The sequence below is a fragment of the Marasmius oreades genome, chromosome 4 (assembly GCF_018924745.1).
Source record: "Marasmius oreades isolate 03SP1 chromosome 4, whole genome shotgun sequence".
In the NCBI taxonomy this organism is placed as follows: domain Eukaryota; kingdom Fungi; phylum Basidiomycota; class Agaricomycetes; order Agaricales; family Marasmiaceae; genus Marasmius; species Marasmius oreades.
Genome location: NC_057326.1, coordinates 3,415,002 through 3,435,927, shown reverse-complemented (window position 1 = coordinate 3,435,927; position 20,926 = coordinate 3,415,002). Strand labels below are relative to the sequence as shown.

The 20,926-nt window shown below is 43.9% G+C and overlaps 6 protein-coding genes and 1 non-coding gene across 7 annotated transcripts; 4 read left to right on the top strand and 3 right to left on the bottom strand.

Moving 5' to 3' along the window:
- Window positions 1–277: 277 nt before the first annotated feature.
- Window positions 278–718, bottom strand: E1B28_007909 (uncharacterized protein; the record flags this gene model as incomplete). Its single annotated transcript, XM_043152691.1, has 3 exons — window positions 278–284; window positions 341–639; window positions 698–718. The coding sequence occupies 3 exons, from the start codon at window positions 716–718 to the stop codon at window positions 278–280; spliced, it is 327 nt and encodes a 108-aa protein (XP_043010777.1).
- Window positions 719–1,642: 924 nt separating this feature from the next.
- On the top strand, window positions 1,643–4,663 carry E1B28_007908 (uncharacterized protein). Its single transcript, XM_043152690.1, has 16 exons — window positions 1,643–1,924; window positions 1,977–2,310; window positions 2,358–2,562; window positions 2,624–2,692; window positions 2,745–2,848; window positions 2,902–2,955; window positions 3,010–3,047; window positions 3,102–3,156; window positions 3,211–3,338; window positions 3,395–3,426; window positions 3,485–3,668; window positions 3,726–3,915; window positions 3,979–4,037; window positions 4,111–4,147; window positions 4,210–4,437; window positions 4,496–4,663. Exons 2-15 carry the CDS (start codon window positions 2,118–2,120, stop codon window positions 4,245–4,247), a joined length of 1,386 nt encoding a protein of 461 aa, XP_043010776.1. The 5' UTR covers window positions 1,643–1,924; window positions 1,977–2,117; the 3' UTR covers window positions 4,248–4,437; window positions 4,496–4,663.
- Window positions 4,664–4,908: 245 nt separating this feature from the next.
- E1B28_007907 (uncharacterized protein) lies at window positions 4,909–6,170 on the bottom strand. The gene is made up of 4 exons (XM_043152689.1): window positions 6,022–6,170; window positions 5,845–5,961; window positions 5,407–5,782; window positions 4,909–5,353 (listed from the first exon to the last, which is right to left on the bottom strand). The coding sequence occupies exons 2-4, from the start codon at window positions 5,941–5,943 to the stop codon at window positions 4,923–4,925; spliced, it is 906 nt and encodes a 301-aa protein (XP_043010775.1). The 5' UTR covers window positions 5,944–5,961; window positions 6,022–6,170; the 3' UTR covers window positions 4,909–4,922.
- Window positions 6,171–6,347: 177 nt separating this feature from the next.
- E1B28_007906 (uncharacterized protein) lies at window positions 6,348–6,860 on the top strand (the record flags this gene model as incomplete). Its single annotated transcript, XM_043152688.1, has 4 exons — window positions 6,348–6,455; window positions 6,505–6,592; window positions 6,661–6,741; window positions 6,799–6,860. The coding sequence occupies 4 exons, from the start codon at window positions 6,348–6,350 to the stop codon at window positions 6,858–6,860; spliced, it is 339 nt and encodes a 112-aa protein (XP_043010774.1).
- A 227-nt stretch (window positions 6,861–7,087) lies between these two features.
- E1B28_007905 (uncharacterized protein) lies at window positions 7,088–7,535 on the top strand (the record flags this gene model as incomplete). The annotated part of the gene is made up of 3 exons (XM_043152687.1): window positions 7,088–7,153; window positions 7,209–7,319; window positions 7,377–7,535. 3 exons carry the CDS (start codon window positions 7,088–7,090, stop codon window positions 7,533–7,535), a joined length of 336 nt encoding a protein of 111 aa, XP_043010773.1.
- Window positions 7,536–7,678: 143 nt separating this feature from the next.
- E1B28_007904 lies at window positions 7,679–7,761 on the top strand. Its single transcript has one exon. It is a non-coding gene; the product is annotated as a tRNA-Phe (tRNA).
- Window positions 7,762–13,896: 6,135 nt separating this feature from the next.
- Window positions 13,897–14,223, bottom strand: E1B28_007903 (uncharacterized protein; the record flags this gene model as incomplete). The annotated part of the gene is made up of 2 exons (XM_043152686.1): window positions 13,897–13,909; window positions 13,970–14,223. The coding sequence occupies 2 exons, from the start codon at window positions 14,221–14,223 to the stop codon at window positions 13,897–13,899; spliced, it is 267 nt and encodes an 88-aa protein (XP_043010772.1).
- Window positions 14,224–20,926: the final 6,703 nt, after the last annotated feature.

Sequence of the window (20,926 nt, the reverse complement as noted above, 5' to 3'; positions counted from 1 at the left end):
TTAAATTGTCCTTTTCTAGTGCCGTAGCTATATCTCAGATTCTAACTACCAGTGCGTACTCTTGTTACTACGCTATATCGTTCGCTACATGTCCTTCGCGGTCGTGGGATCTCTGGAGTCTTCAACTCCAGATCAGCAGTCAAGTCCGAGTCATAACTTCGTGTCTGGCAGGCAGGGGCATGTTGATAACAGTCGAGGCAAGGGGTGAGAGTGTCCTTATCGAGTGAATAATCCGATACCGTTTGTATTCCGAGTTCTTTAAGGGATGGAATTGGTCTCAACATCTATCCAAACTGTCAGCATACTATAAAAATATTCGGTGAAGGAAACAACAATCTACCCGCTATTGGTTTTGTGGACCTGCTTGATCTGCACGTTTGAGAAGGAATGGAACGTCACATACGTCGTCACGTTCTGAAGGTCGACATAGAACCCGACACGTTTGTTGTGGTCATCCTTGAAGGCGATCACCTCCCAGCCGTGGTTCGAACGGTTCCATTTAGCGTGAGCGTCGTCCTCAAAGGACGCGGAGACGACAAACCAATTGTCGCTGCCGGAGTCGTGGCTTAGCTTAGAGACAAAGGTTTGCATGTTGTTGCCCGACTCGTTACGGATGTAGACGATTCCGGCGCCCATGAACTGGAGTATGAACGGACATCTAGTTAGATGGGGTATATTATGCCAAGGTCAACATTACCTCAGTGCAATCGATGGTCATTTTGTGGTGTTTGAGTTGTCAAGGTTATGAGGATGCTTTGAGTAGTAGTTTGGATGATGGGAAGACTCTGGGTGTACAGCGCACCTTTTATACCTTTCTGGCTCTCTGAGGTTCTGTTCAGAGCCTTTACAACGAGAATTCAAGCGGCCGGTTTCTTTCGACTTGACTTCGGGCCTTCAAACTCGGAAAGCAAAAACCACAGACTCGCCTTGGGTGCAGTCGTACTGTCAGATCGAACAATGTCACAACTTTGCAGTTCGTGGAAGTACCCTGTGCGGATCGATCTTGTGTATACGAGCCGTTCTCCTCCTCCCGGACAGAGAACATCGCCGGCGGTGAGATTTTGAGAGGATGCAGTCGTGCTGCCACATAGAACGGTGTCAGACTGTGGAGGTAACCTGTATGGATTGGAAGAGCGGTTGAGCACACGTCAAAAAGTGAGAAAAAACAAAACATTCCTTTCTAGATTAGTATACCAAAGTATGTACCTGGACTTTGTCGTATTCTTTTCTTCTTGCTGTACCGAAAAAAAAGAATAGTCGGCAGTGAGAGGATGTAGTGGTGCTGCAGGCCAAGCGTGTAAAACAATTGCGATTCCATATACACGGATCGGAGAACAAGCCCAGGACCGCCTTTCGTGCATGTAGTATACGTATACGGTAAACATGCTCATTTGCATTTCAATTTACCGCTCCCTTCAAGGTGCAGGTTGGACTGCGGCTTGAACTTCTTGAGATGTACTTGCTTGAAGGCAGAATTGTTCTGATGGTGGTCGGGGATTAGGGACGTTTTTACCGATGGAGACAATTGACGTCACTATGTACATGTAGAATTCAGTAGAAATTTCCTTGTATAGCCAGAATTTACCCAAATTTCGTATCAATCACTGGATCAGTTTTCTTTACATGAGGGCCGGTTTCTGACCTTCACCTTTCAACGAGACCGCCTCCCCATGTTTCGGCATTGAACGACCCTTGCGACAGCCATTCCTCAGAACTAACAGACGAAAAAACGACGCTTCCATGCATATGGATGTCCGTATTAACGACACTGAAATTACTCAGCCGAGACTGCTGCCAGGCTCAGTGACATTGGGACTGCTCGTACCATCGAGAATAAGAAAGCAACGATTGGATGAGAAGTTGACTGAATCTGAGGGATAGACAGGATACAGGAAACAGGGGAATGAACCAGGATCGCCAATTAGTACGTCTTACCAGCCTGTTACTTCCAGTTCTGACACCGTTCTATTTGGCAGCACGACTGGTCACTTCACCCTCTCACCACCGACTATTTCTCTCTTCAGGAGGACGGTCAAGTGACATGAATTCCAGCCGCGTATATAAGCACTCGAACCACACTGAAACCATAACCATTCATCGGTATCTAACTCCACGACATGAAGAAACGTGCCTTGCAACAAGTCTTACTGGCGACGCTGGTAGGAGTCGCACTAGCAGAGCCCTCTCTTTCCGGCCAAAAAATGAGTGCACCTATCATTGACCTCGGTTATGCTCGATATCAAGGTGTTTTTGATGCACACAATAATCTGACGAACTTTCGTGGAATACGATATGCTGCTGCGCCTACTGGTAAGGATCTACTCATTCTCTGGTCAATCCTCACTCAACCTTTGTAGGCAAGAATCGATGGAGGGCACCACAAGCACCCCCAAATACCAGTGGTGTTCAGCTTGCCAACGCCAATCCGCTGATGTGCCTCCAAGCTCCAACTGGCGCTGCTTCCACAAATCCCTACTCGAGCATCCCCCACTCGGCGATCTCCCAATTGAAGGTCCAGACACGTCAAACACCGGGAACGGGCGAGGACTGCTTGTTTTTGAAGTGACCCTCCTATGTTTATCAGATTGCAACCAGATTTTTAATCGCTTTTGAATTCGTTCAGTGTCGCGTTTCCGGGTACAAAACCTCCGTCGGAAGGTTTACCCACGGTGGTATGGATCCATGGCGGAGGGTAGGTCCTGAGTTATGATGACCTACCGAACCAGACACTGAAGGAAAGATAGGTACATTTCTGGAAGCTTGGGAGCGTTTCAACTAGGGGACATCGTCCGAGAATCTAAACAAGGAGTGGTTGTTGTCGCTATGCAGTATCGGCTGGGTCTCTTCGGTGCAAAAGAATTTAGTAGATGTTTTGTTCCCGTGCTCATCCGGGTTCTGCAGGCTTTCTTTCAGGGAACAAGGTCAAGGAGAACGGTGATCTCAATGCCGGGTTGCGTTCGTACCTTACTATCACCACAAGCGGGAAACACTGATAATCATATCGATTAGTCGATCAACACTTTGCTCTTCGCTGGGTCCATGAGCATGTACGTGTTCCCCGTCTCGCCGTATGTGGACATCTTTTCACGGTCTTTTCTTAGATCTCAAAATTCGGGGGTGACCCAAACAAAGTTACGATTTGGGGAGGGTCTGCAGGTACGTGTCCCGTCTTCCACTTTTCTCTCTTGTTCAAATTTATTGCACATGAAGGAGCCGGGTCCGTTTTACAGCACGTCATCGCTGAAGACGGGAAGACTACCCCAGAGCTATTTAGAGCTGCCATCACGAGTTCCACCTTCTTGCCTTCACAGTACAAGTTCAATGACCCAATCCCTGAGGTGCGTCAGCGGCATTGGTATATGTTCTTTTTGCGTTTATAACGGATGCCACCTAGGCGATATACCACAAAGTGGTTTCTCAGACAATGTATGGCAAAAGATTCGCGTCCGTGGAACTACTGCTGACAATATGAATGTGTGTGTAGATGTTCTAAATCCTCTGACACACTTGCATGCCTGAGAGCTGTGAATGTTCAAGTTCTCGAACAAGCGAACAAGAACATCGGTTATGCTTCATTCTTTGGCACATTTTCCTTCGGACCTGTGGTCGACGGAACATTTATTAAGCAGAGTGCAACCAAGGCCTTAAAACAGAGGAAAGTCAACGGGGTGAGATGCATTCCATTTATTCGTTGCATTTCTCTCATCCTCTCTGATCATTTACAGCAAGCGCTTTTGGCTGTGACAAACACAAACGAAGGGCCGGTCTTCGTGGATCAACACGCACATGCAAATGTCACGCACTTTGCGAGTCAACTCTTCCCAAACTTTGGACCTCGGCAGGAGGTTGCAGTTACTCGGCAGTATAACGGGCTGGGGTCACAGTTGAATCAACAGAACCTTGTCATGGGTGAATGTAAGACCTAGTATTCTTTCTGTAGGCACTCGGCTTGAACTTCCAGTGATTGACCATTGTCAGCGATCTTCGTATGCCCGACATACTACCTCCTGAATGCATTCCCAGACCGATCGTTCAAGGTGAATTTTTTTCTCCCTTTCCGCCAACGATCATTCGTTCATGACTAACAGGGAGAATTTGCGATACCTCCAGCTTATCACGCCCAGGACCACAGCTACTTCTTTACTGGGTCAGTGCACCCTCTTATCGCAACTTTCGCACTCAAGGTACTGATGTATAAGCCACTGTCAGCGGTAAACCAACCCCTTTCAACAATGTTGATTTCGTGAAAGCTTTCTCTCAATCCTTCCTGTCATTCGCGATATCTCTCGATCCGAACGTGAAATTTGATAATTCAAACGTCACGCCGAAGTGGGGGTTATACAATGAGGGAGCAACTGAGATGGTGTTCAACCGGTCTGGTAACGCTGCAGATGTGCATACGGTGACGACGGATTCTGGACTTCTCAGGAGATGCTGGTGTGTTTTTTGATTCAACTGGTGTTGTTCAGCTGTTGAATCAAGGACTCGTCTACAGTTTCTGGGAGACTCTAGGTGCTTTAACTCCTCAATGAGAGACTTATACTTGGTTTTTTTTTTTTCGCTACTGATTAGTGAGATATCCTGAACAAGGTGTCGTGGATAATGTTTAGCCAGTACAAGTTCACAAAACATTTGCTTGAAAACACAAACACTCCAAAGTACGAGCGATATCGCGCGGAGTTACTGAATTGGAAACGATCCGTCAAGCGAACCTGAAATGCATCAAGGTTACGGATTTGTTTTTTACACATAATTTCTCTGCTTATTCGAGCGGTACCTAGGCAGAGGGCCTGAGGATGCCTTGTACACCTCTTATGCTCGGAGGCGGAGTCGCCCGGGTCGATTCAGTAGTAAGAGATGGGATAGTAACGATTTTGAACAACATGGTTTGAGATGTATCGTGCCGAACAGACGACACTAGCTTAACTATACGCGGGAAGTTCTTCGCCATCTCCATAAGTATCCCCCAATCTTGCAAAGACCCCATCGACTTTCCACTGCCACTCGTTTCCTTCCTTCCACTTGAACACGTCCCCACCATAATTGACCTCAAAATGCACGCCACCATGAACTCCGATAGCAGCAAATACATCGTACTGGTTCCTAGGAAGGTATATCCCATGAAAAGCATTCTCGAGGCGCATCCCGTTCCAGGTGTAGAAAAGAGAACTCGTAGCGTATTCGTATCCACAACCGATGATATCTCCTCCTCGAATACGATCGAATGGAACATTATAGTCACGTCCTCCATCAGGATCTTCAAAGAATTTTCGTAGATCGTCGAGATGGAGGCCTGCACTTTCTCGATTCCATCCTGGAAAACGGAAGTTTGGGTATGGTTGACAAGCCGTACCTATAGACAGATGAACACGACAAAAAATCCTTCCAAATGAGAAATCTCCCTACCGATCGCCAGATACGATTGAGGCGGGAACATCTTGACGATCTTCACCTCAAAGTATACTCCATTCTGTCGAGATACGTCGTACAGACCGGCCATGATAGGTAGATCGCTCATCAGACAGAAACTTCCGCATCTATCGTCTGTCTCTACAATGACTACCGGTGCGCCCTTTAGACTGATATTCGTGATTTTTCCAGAGAATCGGCGAATTTCCTGACTAGGTATCTGGATACCCCAAGCCCTGCTTCCTTCTTGCCTGATGACATCAAGAGCATTGGATGGAACGAGTCGTGGTGGTTGAAGAGGGTATCTCAGGCAGAAATCGATTGCAGCTTGGTAGTCTTCTTCGGAAGATTCATTGTATAGGCCCCATTGGTGCTGTTTGACGTATTTCAGAAATCGTCACTCCCAAGGTAGAATCAAGGAAAATTGGGGCGTACGACGGTTTCTTGAGCGGGTGCCCATCCTGGGGGTTCCGCAGAAGGGTGTGACGACTTGGACGAACGGCCTTCTTTCAATTTCGAGAAGATGTTGAGCATGATGATGGTGGAAGAAGTCTAGGTAGAGTGGGGACAGCCTCAGCACAAAGCTGTAGACCTGCAATGATCGATCCATACCAGAAGCTACCCTTCATACAACAACAGCGTGCGCCGGGGTGTGATATTTGTATCATTCTTGTGTTGTAAATGATGTAGAGCCCTGCAGGATTTCACGACGCCCAAACGAGTGACACGGGGTCAAACTAATCGCTTGACGGACAGGTTAGTTGTGCTTTCGATGATGACATGTGTTCCTATGGAGGATATTCGAGCTTCGGGATAATTTAGAATGACATGAAAGGAAGCTGGCGGCAGCGAGAATGTGATAGAGCGGTCGAGGTGTCATTGGAAGGCCGAGTCGCATCCGACTTTCTCCCTACCATCACGACAGTGACGACAAAGAGATGCTTTTCTGCCCGACTTGCGCAAACCTTCTCGTCATTTCTTCAGAAACCGGATTCAACAAATGGGCTTGCAATACCTGCCCGTACGAGTTCCCGATAACGAAACAGGTACGAGGAATTTCATCCATCCAATTATCTTATTGACTGATTCTTTTAGATGACTTCAAGAACGAAATTGAAACGAAAGGAGGTCGATGATGTTCTTGGAGGAGAGGAAATGTGGAAACATGCGGATTCGACCGCCGGTATGTGCACTTTGTTGCATGTTTTCGCTTTTTTTTACAACAAAATTCACGACAATCGCTTTTTTTAGCTTCGTGCCCTCGATGCAATAATGGACAGGCATATTTTTATCAGCTACAAATTCGTTCCGCTGATGAGCCTATGACTACGTGTACGTTTCTTAAGTCTCTCCGGCTCCGTCTTTTTGAATTTCTGAAAATTTTTACAGTTTATCGGTATACTTCTTGCCTTCAATCCATGCAATCATGGGTGCTCACGCTGAATGTCTAAGGTGTACTGCGTGTGCTCATCAGTGGAGGGAGAATTGAGCGGCGGATGCGAAACCAAAACGAGGTGCGTTTACTGATTCTCAAATTTTCTTTTACTAAGCACACCCACAAAAGGGACGTACGATATGGGGATGCGTGTGTATCATAAAGACGAAACCTTGGAAGAACCTGCCCTAAACCCGTACCTTTCAACAAACTTAAACTCAACCTCGCTCTCTAACACCAACCATGGCAATCATTCACATCGTGCAGTTTTCTTTCAAGGTTGATACGACTCCTGAGCAAATCGACGACGTAAACACTTGCCTTTTTTCTATGGATACCCAGTTGATCGATTTTTCCGCTTCAGGCTTGTCGCCGCTTTCTCGACCTAAAAGAAAAATGTATCGATCCTAGAACAAACCAGCCTTACCTGAAATCAGTGATAGGTGGTCTTGACAACTCTCCCGAAGGACTGCAGGTATGTGCTACGTACCATCGCTATACACATCAGAGAGCCTCAACTAATCGAGAATAGGGCGGCATGACCCACGCATTCGTTATCGAATTCGAGAGAGAAGAAGATCGCCACCACTATCTAACCCACGATCCAGCACATTTGGAGTTCGGAAAGTTAATGTTGAGCCTGGCCAATACTGTTCGCGTGGTGGACTTTGAACCGGGAAAGTTCTTGTGAGGTGTAGTTATGGGATGGTTGAACGTTGATGGTTGATGTACTTGGGTACTGGAAAGTTTTTTTGAAGGTTCACCGACTTTTTAAGTATTTACAAGGGTGCCGTTAGAACAGACCTAATCTACCTTGCTTGTACTTAAAAAGGAGGGGGTATAGCTCAGCTGGGAGAGCAGCAGACTGAAGTGAATTTATGTTCTGAAGGTCCCGCGTTCGATCCGCGGTACCCCCATCAGCATAGGAAGCTCCTTTTTCTTGCGAGTCATGAAGCAGAGGTGAACCATGTATTCTGCAGAAGACTAAAAGTGTAAGATGGCTAGCTAAAGTTCTAGTGATAACCTTTGATCTTTTGACCATTCATACCTCTCCAGATCCTCCTCATCCAGCACATTCCACTTCAGTATAAGCTCCCTCTGTATCTCCTCTTGTGCACCCATCAATACATTATACACCGCCCTCCACCAAAAATTAAGCGTGATCACAATCCATGCTGCACCGAGGTTGCTCCAGTAAAGAGGTTAACCAACATCTTCATACTAGTAGCAAACAGGCAATTTGACGGATCGTTATCTGTAGCTTCACATGGGAACAAAGTGTACACTCCCATTGTTATGCCAATTGTAAACGAAAAGCCTTCAACCTCCGAACTTTCAATGTGGACACCATGGAGCTCGGTAATAACGCTGTGCAACACCACTAAATATGGCTAGGAAACACACCTCAAACACGAAGTGCGCAAACCAAAACCACACCAAGAAGAGTAAACACAAGTGTAAGGGGTGGAGGTCGGTATTCTTAAGGCTTTAGTTTTCACTAAGAGGCACCAAGAAAGATAGAATATGTGGGGTCTTCGGTTTTATAGTTGTTTCAATCAAGGTTCTTTCACTACAAGGGTGACAATATGATTCACAAATCCCAAAATTCGATATCTGACTTTTCAACAAAGCTTTTACAAGTCTTCGCCGAAGTTCGGTTTCAAGTTCAATATCCAAACTAGACAATAGCAATCCAAATTCAATATAAGTCCAAATTGACTTCAATATCCAGAGTTCAATTCCAAGACAATATGCCAATACCAAATTCAATTGCAATAATCTAATCTATCCTTCAAAACACAGAACACCAACTTCAGTGAAGACTGGGGCAAAGGTCAAATCTCGAGCGAATCCTAGTAGGTGAACTGCGTCTCCTCTCGTAGGTTGCTGGGAAAAATCCCTCTTTCCTGCCCGCCTTATATACGGTTTTTCTAATAAATAATAGTAAAAGACCAAAATGTGTGTGAAACTAGTAAATAATAATGAAATCCCTTTCAGTCAAACAGAAACTCGCTTAATCGGGTATAATACAAGAGTTTTATGTGCTGAAGTGCCCAATCGAATATTAAACTGAATATCTATTCCTTGTTTCCTGGTTGCGATGTAGGGACTTGACTTCGCCGAAGTACCCGACATATCCGCATTCTCCTGTTTTTCCTAGGGAACGAGTCCCTGTTTCAGGCTTATCCATTCTTCCCGTTCCTGTTCCATTCCTTTTTGGAGAAGATCTAGCCTCGATCCTAGGCCCTGTCCCCAAGGTTTCCCTCTTGCAATCAAATAACATGTGCACTTCGCTGAAGTCCGTGTTTCCTTGGTTTTCTGAGAAATTCCTATTCTTTCCATTTTCCGTTCGTGAGAATCGGATGTTCCTTCCTTTATCCTTGTTTGGATTTCTATATCCGAGAATTCCAATATCCGAGCAGTCCAACCAGACTTCGTTGAAGTTTCAATAAATTGTATAATAAAATCCCTATGTTTGCTATGAGCATTCCAGGAGTAAGAGGAGGCCTTCCAATACAAGAACGAATGTTTTTAAACGGCTGCTTCCTGAAGTTCGTACAGTTTTCTGAACTTCAGCGAAGTCTCTCATCTTTCCTAATTTTGTACATTTCGTACGGATAAAGTCTCTTGTAGAGGCTCATGCTTTAACTAGAAGTGCGGGCTCACTCTAGTCCTATTAATCCCATAATTTATAACTCATAAGTGTTAAAATTGTATAAATATGCATCTTTAAGGTCTTTTCCGATTTATATCGCGATATCGGAAAGATTTTGAGAAGTGAGGTCAAGGAGGTTTTTGTCGCTATTGGGTGGGAGAGACTGCTCAAATGTTAAGAATGCTGGCCCAACGTGTACTGACTCGGAGCGGGAAGCCAGATGGCTTGTTGGTAATTTACGTTTTCTACAATGACTATGTAATATATCATACTAAATTTTATCTCGGTATCTCGCTATACATTTTGGGTAGCCCTCACCGAAATATAAAAAATTTAGAGAGCCTGCAGCCCAGCTTATGAATATTTTTCGTACCTGACCCCCAAACCTCAGTTAGATTGGGTAACCGGACACGTGCATATTGAGATGGCAGGCACTTGTGGTGGCTACGCGGCAGTGACATATACCTGCATATCTCACTCAGTTTTGGACCAAATTGCATGAGTAGGGGCTCGTTATATAGAGAATTTTGATAACTACAGATTGGTAAGGTCAGATATTTTAATAACTACAGATTGGTAAGGTCAGATATTTTTTTAGTCTTCAGATATGCATCCAATGCCTCCAGATCTTCAACATTGTTCAATGGTTCCCAAGTTTTGTCACCATCTGCCCAGGAAACCCAGAATTCCAATATACCAGTCTTGCGACGGTGCTTGATTATCTCCAGGACATGGATTTCAGGCTTCCCATCATCATCTACTCCTTCTTCCTCATCCTGCTCCACCATTATATCAACAATTGACATGTCCCCCAACTCATATTCATTCTCTGAGTCACTTGATTCAAGCTCAGAGTCTTCTGATACTGTATTAGCAGCTGGCCGTGGAAGGGGTCGTGGGTTGGGTCGGGGTGGTGGTGCCAGTGATGATGATTGAGTTGTGGAATTTTCAGAGCTACTATCTGGGAAGTCAAATTGTTCACCTTCAGATGATGAAATTGTAGCAGACCATCCATGACCCTGACTACGACCTCGATCTCTACCAGTTTGAGCTCGCCGACCTCGATTCTGTCCATGTTTGGGTTTGGCTTGTTTCTCTTGCTGTTTTTTCTCCTTCTCAGCTTGTTTTTCTTGCTTGCTCTTCTCTTTCTCCAACTGCTTTGCTGCTTTACTCTGCTCCCGCTCCAGCTTTTTCCCCTCTGCTAGTCTCTTCTTTTCTTTGTCCTGCTCCTGCTTGTCCTTCAACTGCATTCGCTTTTGAAGAGTGATGAGCCTTTCTAACCTCCTTATGTAGGTTCTTCGCCTTGTGCCTCCACTCCTCCTTTGCTAACTGTATCAAGCACTCTGCATTGGTGAGATGTTGAGCATGGCCCCGATTATATACCATTTTCTTCTTCTTCCCCTTCTCAAATACAGCTACTTGTAACTGGGCATTTTCATCATCCATGAGAACCATCTGGGTATAGTCCTTCTCAAGCTGGACTCCTGCTGATTTTGCAATGTTGATAATAGTGTCAATAAAGTCCCACAGCTTGGCACGTGTTGCATCCTCATCAAGCATATCAGGAAGCTGAAGTTGATACTGCTGTGCCTCAGAATCAGCAGTAAAAGTGGTACTGAAGGGAGGGATTGGTACTAGTCCAGTAGGAAGACTGGCTGGAATAGGCTGTGATGATTGTGTGGTTGTATTTTTTGCAGCCTCATATACAACATCAGGAAGAATGTGTCGGTTGAAGGGATGGATGCCAGTGATTCGGAATGCTGATTGAATTGTAGTAGACTTGAAAGCGCTATCACGAGCAGTGCTATAGTGGTGTATGAAATTGAACTTGTCAATATCAATATGTGCCTGAGAGCATTGTATAAGAATTTTCTTCCATGCCTTTGACAATGGTGAGAAGACACATACATCATATGGTTGAAGTGCATGGGTTGTATGGGATGGAAGACAAATAATGCGGATGTTGGCACGCTCTGCAACATTACAGAACTGGAAGTTACAATGACTATTGTGGCCATCAAGGATGAGTAATGTGGGATGCTTGGGATGAAGGCCAAGTTGTTTTCGGCATTTTTCAATCTCAGGCACAAAATTTTCTTCCAACCACTTGACACCTAGTTCTCGATCTGTCCACCCATTTGGAGAACATGAAATACTATAGAACCTTATAAATTCAAGAATCCAAACAGATAAACAACTGTATATGCACCTAGCATTACATGGATTGTCTCTTCCCCATTCCATATTCAGCCTCTTGCCCTTGAAAATAATTGAGGGTGGCATAGATGTCCCATCTGCAAAAACAGTCTCAATCATTGTGATCCATTCTCGATCAGCCTGATGAACGGTGAAGGCAGTTTTCTGATCACGGTCGACAAGAACAGTGTTTGGACCAATATCAGCACAGTTGACACCCTTCTCGTCCATATTTGCAATAAGTCCAGGTGGAATCAAACTCCCATCGTCCAATGTACAGCACTCAAGAAGATCATAGTACTCTTGGACCAAAGTACGGTTTAAAGCCTGGGCCCAGCAAGCCTCCAGTGGTTGGCCTCTTCTGCAAACAATATCAGGGTGACGAGTAAGGAAACGTTTATAAAAGTTATCACCAACTGGTTTTTTATATATTGCATAGACCATATCATTGACCATCGATGGCCCAATCCCAACCCCTCGCTTTCCCAACTCTTTCAACCATTTCACCATCACATCCTCCTGCGATGACGACAACAGCATCTGCCCAGCATGGGCATCAACTCTATTCTGTACTCCGTGAACCCTGTTGTGTAAAGTGCTTCTAGGGACTCCAAACCTTTGACTGGCCGTTCGTTGAGACAGATGGAGCTTGACTGCTTTGTTCTGCTTTTGTGCCTTCTTGTTTGTGACAGCCTTTGAACACTCCAAGGCAGCCATTGCATAGGCTATCCTGGTCTCCTGGGCAACATTCTTCAATAGTTGTTCTAGAATAGTGTCCTGAATAGAATCAATAGCTGAATCATCTGGAGGTGGTAGTGGAATGGCTGGAGGGACAGGAATGGTGGATGACGGTGAATTGGGGTTTGAAGGCATGTTAAATATAGTACTGAGATAGTAGGTGTGGTATTGTGAGGAGGACAGTGTCAAAGGCAGACAGAAAGGAAAGAGAGACAGTAGTGATGGGGGGTAAGAATGAAAGTGATGAATGTTCCACTCATGCTGAGTGCAATTCCCACTCATGCTGAGTGCAATTCCCACTCAGTCTCATGACTCACACATCACAAAGTGTCAAAAGTGTCAAAAATACTGAAATTTACATATTTTTACTATATTAGGACACAATTTGACACTGTGAGTTAGATCTATCACTCTATTTCAATGAGTGGGAATGTTTTTGTGACATTTGACATCACTGGAGGGTCATATGAATTGCCCAGATCTGAATTTGAGCCCAAATCTAAAAATATACATGGACTACTGTACCCCCTGTCTATATCTGTCAGAAAAATTCTATAAAATCACCAAGTATGAACAAAAGCCTTATTTGGTAGTGTATTTCAGATCCCTGAAGTCTGAAGTTTGATTGGATAAGAACTTGACTCACAATGGTTCTGTCATTGTTTAGTCAAAAAAGGGGGGTAAAATGGGGAAAAGTGAAAGGGTTCGGTGTTAAAAAACTCTACATGAGCTAAGGGCCCAATATCACACCTGTCAGAGCTTGGGGAGTATCCATAGAGCATATAATAATAAGGGAAGAAGGGAATTTTATAAGGAGTGTCACCTGTGCTGACATGTGCTTACATTGATCCGTATTCCAAATTAAGGAATTCGTGCCTGATTTGAACAAGACATACGAGAATTGTCATATCTCCCTTAGTGATGCACTCCTTGCCCTCAAAATTATAACAGAGGTCAATCAGATGGTAAGTTACAGTTTCACTACTATAAAAATCATAGGTAACTAACTAATTATCGTACAAGACATCGCCATCCAGCTTCTACGTCTGTCCAGCTTCCCAGCCCGAGTCAGTAGCATATCAAAAGGGTGCCAGGGACTTCTGCAGTTTCGGGATGCGCAGGTACAATGGGGATATCACAGCTTGCTCGATTTTTTTTTAAAATTTGGAGACCAGAATCATATAGTGCTACTGCTCAGCACACCCATCGAAGTACCTTCCTTCGGCAATGCCTCAGTATTTTCATTTGAGCATACATTGCCATCGTAGACACTGTTGTTCTGACTTCCTGTGTCCTCTTTTGGAGGAAGTATAGAGTCCCTCTTCCCAATGAGCCGTAGTCTCGTCCATCAGATAGAACTGCAGGGCAACAAGGGATTTCAAAGCTCCATTCTTGAAGATCATTTAGCCCATCACAGTGTAGCTTGAAAAAGCGACCCGGGCCATATTACAAGAGACTGAGTCTAGGATTGGTGACTGAAGAGAGGAAACAAAAAGGGTGAACAGTCCGATGAACACTTGAGAGGAGAGATGCACCTGTCCAGCACCCATATCAGACCCTGCTTTTGTCCTGCATTTCCCTGTGATGAAAGCCCAAGGACCATTGCAATCTCCTCCACCAAGGGCTTCAGCCGTTTGTAGGTTTTCTTTGACATTGATGATGATTGCTCTTTTGCTTTTCCTAAAGTTCCAATGAACAGTTTGCTGGTCCTCTTCAGTGCTGAGGCCTGAGGCCTGTGTGTTTCCAGCCAGTTAGATAAGCTCGGCACACTCTGAAGGAGTAAACCCATTGTCTAGGACCTTGGCATACAACCCAGCATAACCCAAAGCCAATGGAGTCAAAACAAAGTTGATGGGGGTATGCATGTCATCTTTTGAGTATGAGGGATTTGAGGATTTGAGGATTGGGTAATGAAGCTCACAAATCAAGAATCGTGTACCACTAATGGGTGAAGTACACCACTCAAGAGTCAACCTAATATCAGAGCTACAGAAGTAGCACCAACACCAAATCAACCCAAAAACTAGTAAACCTCTGTGTAAAGTCTAATAATAACTCTACACACCAGGAAAATTGCAAGGGTGGACTGCTTGGCAAAGGTTATGCTGATGTGCCTACTAATGGGGTAGTCACAAATAAGCTCCTAATATAGCAATGTTGGGTATCCACTGCCCTTATGGAATATGGTCTGTAGGGCCTTGAGTCAGTGGGCCGCTTGTATAAAACACCACAGCTACGGGGTTCAAGGGTTTGTAGAAAGCTCTGTTTATTGTCCAGTGGACTAAGTGGGACTATGAATTTTGTCTATGGTAAGACTAATTCAAACGATTGGAGACTATTGCCCTTGGCGGACATGAAAATGAAGACCCTCAACAGTTCACGAAACAGTAATGAAGACCTCAGCGGCCTACGGACAAATAGTTCTCTGGTTTTGACGTCGGCAGTCTCATATAGTTCAATTCAAATCTTATCGTATCACTGCACAAATGACAGGGCAAATCTCTCTATTGGTTGTCAAGAACAGTTACTCATGGGCAACTTGTTCAGGACTTTCCTACGCATGGGTAGTACTTGGGATTATCTATGGATACATGGGCTGCTTTTATACTACTTCTACACTAGCTTGGTAATCCTTTCAGTACTTGTTTCATCTCTAAAAATAATGCACCATAGCTATGAATCCATGTGGTCTTCCTCTATCATCCAGGGGAATCTCATCGATAAGGACTGCTACATGTGCAGAATCTCATCTATGGAAGAGCTGGACCATTCTTCATTCTTGTTTCAGCATGTAGAATGGACCCATATAGGCATACCATGCAGTGTTTCCTGCCTATGGGCCGTATCCTGCATTTTGACGTTATCAAATCAGATGGACTTTGTGTGTCCAAGTAGTTCCAGCATATGGATCCAAAGTTCTGAACTGCTGTAGCACATGAACAGCACAGACTCCAAGATCTGTTGTTCATCCCTGCCTGGTTCCTAGGTACTCTATCTGTGATCTGTGATCTGTATCATGTCTTTTTGTCTTTTCCTCAGATCAGGACTCGATCTATGGTCATATCAAATTTCTCCTAGTCTGTGTGGTCTTATGTCCGATTTCTTGTCAACTAAATCCCCCATAGAAGTAGCTACTCCTAGTATGAAGGTCTTTTGACTCTGTTAAGTTCTGCTATGAACAGTTCTGTGAAGACTACAAGTCTTTTAATAATACAATTCCTTGATATGCCAGTGCATAGTAGAATGTAAAGAGTAGAACTCGGTGAATTACCACTTAAGTCCTCTGCTCATAGTGTTCTACAGGTTTCGAACGGTTATACAGTTTTCTGACACGATCTATGGCTCTCTCTAACTGGTCTAGCTGCATCTACGGCACATTCTACTAGCGGCACTAACTTTAACTAGCAATTCAGGCTCACTCTAGTTCTTAATATGATAAATATTGCTCTGTAGCACTGTTTAATGCAAAAAGAATCTTGTAGCATAGTCAACTAAGTCGCATTATCTCCCCCAAACAAAAGAGGACTGTCTCCAGTCCATCTATGGACTGAGTACAACATCATGTTCTATTGTTTGAATTGATCTATGGCTCTTTCATTTTGTAGTACTACTAAAAGCCTTCAAAATGGCCCGTAGATCTACTCAATCTTATCTACGGTGTTACACTCTAGTGTACAACCGTCAAGTCTCTGACTTAGAGAAATTTTGAGCTTAAGCTCTATGCAAATCAGCGCTAATGTTCCCAAAAAGAAAATGTTCCGACATCAAAACGATGTTCCCACACCAGAACTCCTACGGTGAAATGTTCCATCGTTAATTGCTCCCATCATTTCTTAATTACGGCTTCATCGATCCATTAACGGCACTAAAAACTACTACTAGGTGCAGCAAAACACACTCCAAGCACGAAGTGTGCTAATGTGACTTAGTTGACTATGCTACAAGGTTCTTTTGCACTTTAAACAGTGCTACAGAGCGATATTTATCGTATTAAGAACTAGAGTGAGCCCAAATTGCTAGTTAAAGCTAGTGCTGCTAGTAGAATGTGCTGTAGGCGCAGCTAGACCAGTTAGAGAGAGCCGTAGATCGTGTCAGAAAACTGTATGACCATTCGAAACCTGTAGAACACTATGAGCAGAGGACTTAAGCGGTAATTCACCGATATCGCGGATAAACTCTGCTAGTACCTAAATAAATGCATTTTTAACATTTTTATATATAATATAATCAAAATGGGAACATAATATGAGGATTAGAGCAAGCCCAAGCTGCTAGTCAAAGCACGGGTCTATTTGTGGGTTATCCGAAGTACGAAAAGTATGAAATACCTTATAGACAAGAGTCTTCGACGTTCTGAAACCTGTAGGAACCAGTGAAGCAGCCTTTTAAAAACCTTTGTTTATTTGCATAGGCCTTGTCTCACTCGCAAATACTTGTAGCAAACATGGGGACACTTGATTTTACTATCAATTTATTGATTTCTTCGATATTGGTTGAAAAGACGGAAACTACTCTTAGAAGTACATCTGGAAGTAACAGTTGGACGGATGTAACTATCTAAAGTCCACTTTGGACTTAAGGAACAGAAATAATGCCGGTGGCTGTAACTTACAGCTAGAAACAAGAAAAGGGGCGGATGTCGTCGATGTCCAGTCAGAAAGGATATTCTACCAGGAAAGAACCATAGAAATGATCCCTGGAATGTAGATCAAACCATTTTGGACTATTCCAGATCGGATAGAACAAGAGAGAACAAGGGAGCACATGGGGACTCGCCTTGGAAACAAAAAGGGGTCAGGATGTATCCACATGCAAATGTCAAAGATATCCGACTCAGAACAGGAATAAAGAAAATATGAGGAAAAGAAATAAGAAATACTATATTCTGGACAGTTTTATATCTAATCGACATGTACTATACCTGATTAAGGGTACTTTGGTATCTCTGAAAGGGATTTCTCTATATTTTCGACTTTTTACCATATCTTTGACTTTTGATTATTATTTATTCGAAAAAGCGTATATAAGGAGGGGTGGTAGCAGCAGTATTTCCAGAGTAACCTACAACAGAAGCCTAAGTGCTTTCACTAGGGGACTCTGGCTCATACTTTGCCCCACTTCTTCGAAGTTGGTGTTTGTATTTGGAAAAGATTAGATTTGAACTTTGAATTTGATTTGAATTTGTTGCCACTTTGGTACTTGGAAACTTTGAACTTGTAGAGTCACTTTGACTCGAATTTGAATTGAATTTGATAGTTCTATTTGAACTTAGAAAGAATTGAACACCTCCTCGAAGTAGTGAACTTCGTAGAAAGCCTTTGTCATTTTGACTTGTGAACACAGAATTTAAATTTGTTTTGAACCATATAAAAGCCCCACCTTTGAAGTCATACCTTAGAGTTCTCAGTGAACCTTGCTGAGAGCGTCCATTGATACCGACCTCCACAAATCAACTACGCTAATTGCTAGTGTTGGGTTTGGTTTTGTGCACTTCGTGCTTGGAGTGTGTTTTGCTGCACCTGGTAGTAGTTTTTAGTGCCATTATCAGCTTTTCTGTATTTTTGGTGGGGAAAAAGCCGAAAAAAGCCAGACAAGCCAGCACTGTATGTTTACTGATGCTGTCACCGGCACACTTCTCCCGCACTCAAAAGTGATTATTTTATTTCAATTCACTGGATGCAAATAGTTGAGATGCTATTCTAACAGTCAATTGAAGCCGAAGACAAAATTTACACCACCAACTTGCACTGAGGTCCAGTTGAGGTCGGATGTTGAGGTCGATTGATGTTCATGGTTGACCCCGAGTGACCTCCCATTGAGGTTAATAGAGGTCAGAAAAAAAAATGGGGAGGTTTTGATGATGAAGGGTACCAACAAGAGGATGAGGTTGGCAGAATTACATAGTACTGTCATCATTTTAGCATAAGCCAATATACTTACAAGAATTTTCTTGACAGAAAACAAACTTTCTGAAAACTGTTAAGTCGATTTAGACTCCGACTCTACCCCATGCATCACATGATGTTGTTGACATTTTCCCCATCGTGATGTGTCTTTCTTCTCTTGCTTCCCTCACTCATCCTCCACAGCAGGTTCAAGTTTCAAGAGGGTTTGGTGGTCTGTACCCACCTGTGATTAATTTTTCCAATGTGAGGACATGCTGAAATTGGTACATCTCATATTATTAACTCTATTCATTGATCCTCAGTAGCCTTATATCTCAGGCCAGCCATTACCTTATAGTGTAACAACAAAAGTGACTCACCACCCTCAAAACCTTTCTGGCTGCTGGGGGAAGACTGCCAATAGCAGTCCATTATTTGGTGAGCTTATACACATTTTGTTCTCAATTCAAATATCTCACTTTCTCAACTCAGCCCCCTCGGACTGTCGTTGAAGTGCAACGGCGCTATGCCAAGCAAGCTCTGGACATCAACAACCCCGACCTAACTAACTGGAGGCGGTGGCTGGGGTATTTGCCTGAATGCAACAAGTTGAGTGCCTGCCACTTAGTCATAGGGTTGAACTGACACGTTGCAATTTTATTTACAGGGTATTACCTCACGACCGACCGACTGCCACTTGTATGACAAGTTTATTTTCCTGGGTCGATACTCCAAGATGAAGATGAAGATGAGTAGTGGAATGAAGATTTGCGTGGTGTCCGCCTGGGGTGGCAGCCAGGTTGGACTCTCCTTCATGTCTTTGATTCTGGTGTTTAATACTGGCTGCCATTGTATCTATATGTAGTATCAATGATATTATTCAGTGGATACTCTATTTCCCAGTATTGATTAGGTATAGCAAAAAGCTCCTGGAACCAAGGTTCCATAAACATTGTTTGTTTTCCCCAGCCCTCAGTGAGACCTCAGCATTCGACCTCTGCTGAGGTTATACGGATGTCCCACGAGGCTCAGGTAATATTCGGGTAAAACATGACAGATTACGGGACCCTCGAGCTGACCTCAACAAATGTATGATTTGAGGAACTTCGACCTCAGAGCTTAGTGGGCGAGGAACCTCGACCAAAGTCAGCTTCCCAAGGTTGTGGGGACCTTGCCACAGGTTGGCAGTGTAGACAGGAACTTGATGTCCAAGGTGCATCACGTGAAATTTTGAAACACTAGCTCATGGTTAGTAAAAGCTGAAAAGCCTTATGTCATTTTGCTGATGAGGGGAGGCAGAGGAGGAGATTTATGGCTTAATATTATCCACATATTGTCAAATGCAGCAAAAGCCTTAAGGCCTTAATTAAGGCCTCCAATAGTGGTTAAGTCTTAATAGGTTAATTTGGCCTTAAATTAATTTCAATTTAATTAACTAGAAGGATAGCCCAGGGCTTCTGGCACTATTGTTGAGGATTTTATTCTACACCCCTTTGCCTCTTCACTCCACTCTGACCAGTGAGATGAACTCAAAGCTGAAGATAATTACCCCCCTGTGGCTTATCTGAACAACTACATATTTTTATTTCTTGCAAGAAAAAAAATGCTCAGAAATTACCATAAAAGGAAGCTATTTATCACATGATCAAAATTCTTAAGGCTTTAAATAGGGCCTAAGAATTGTCTCGGATGTGTTAAGTCTTAATTTGTTAATTTGTTAAGGCCCCCTTCATGTGAACGGCTTAACGTTAGGTTAGGTTAGGTTAGCCTCGTTTCCTGCACCAAATCACGCCAAGTCATGTAGAGAGTCTTACAATAAGCTGTCACTCTTTGTCACGCTGCTCGAACCCGCCGCGTTGTCGCGTCTTGCCTCATATCCGATATTCCTTCGATTCTACACATTCTTTACCAACATGGAACACCGAGTTTTTTCCGCTTCTCTTCTTTTGCCTGCTGCTGTTCCTCCCACGACACTGGAATATGAGGAGTATGCCGAGGTTGAAGGCATAAACGGGTCATTTTGCGATGGCAGATGCAGCAAACGGTGTCGCACGCGGCGAGTGTGATGAAGTGTTACAAGTGTTACAATATGTGACATAACGAGGCTAAGCTAACCTAACCTAACGTTAAGCTGTTCACACGAAGGGGGCCTAAGGCCTTAACTTAATTAAGACTTAAGCCTTAAGGCGAACACTGGAGGAGACCATGTAATATCTTTATAATGAACTGTACAAAACCTTGGCGCACCCGTTATAATGATTAGCTGCCAAGGGCCCCATTAATGGCCTCTGGATTTCCCACCCCCAGGCCTTTAAAGACCATTAAAGGTGAGGTACTATTAATGATCCTTTCGCACCGAGCATTTGGCCCAGACGAAGGGACCATTAATGGTCGCTCCGGGCTTTCACCCCGGCCGCTTAATGTCCATTAACGATCAGCCATATTAACGATCCTTCGCACTGGGCGTTTGGATCACAAGACCATTAATGGTCGCTCGGCTTCTTGATGTCCATTACAGGTGGGTGATATTAGTGTTCTCGCACTGGATGTTTGGCCCAGACAAAGGGACCATTAATGGTCGCTCCGGGCTTTCACCCAGCCGCTTGA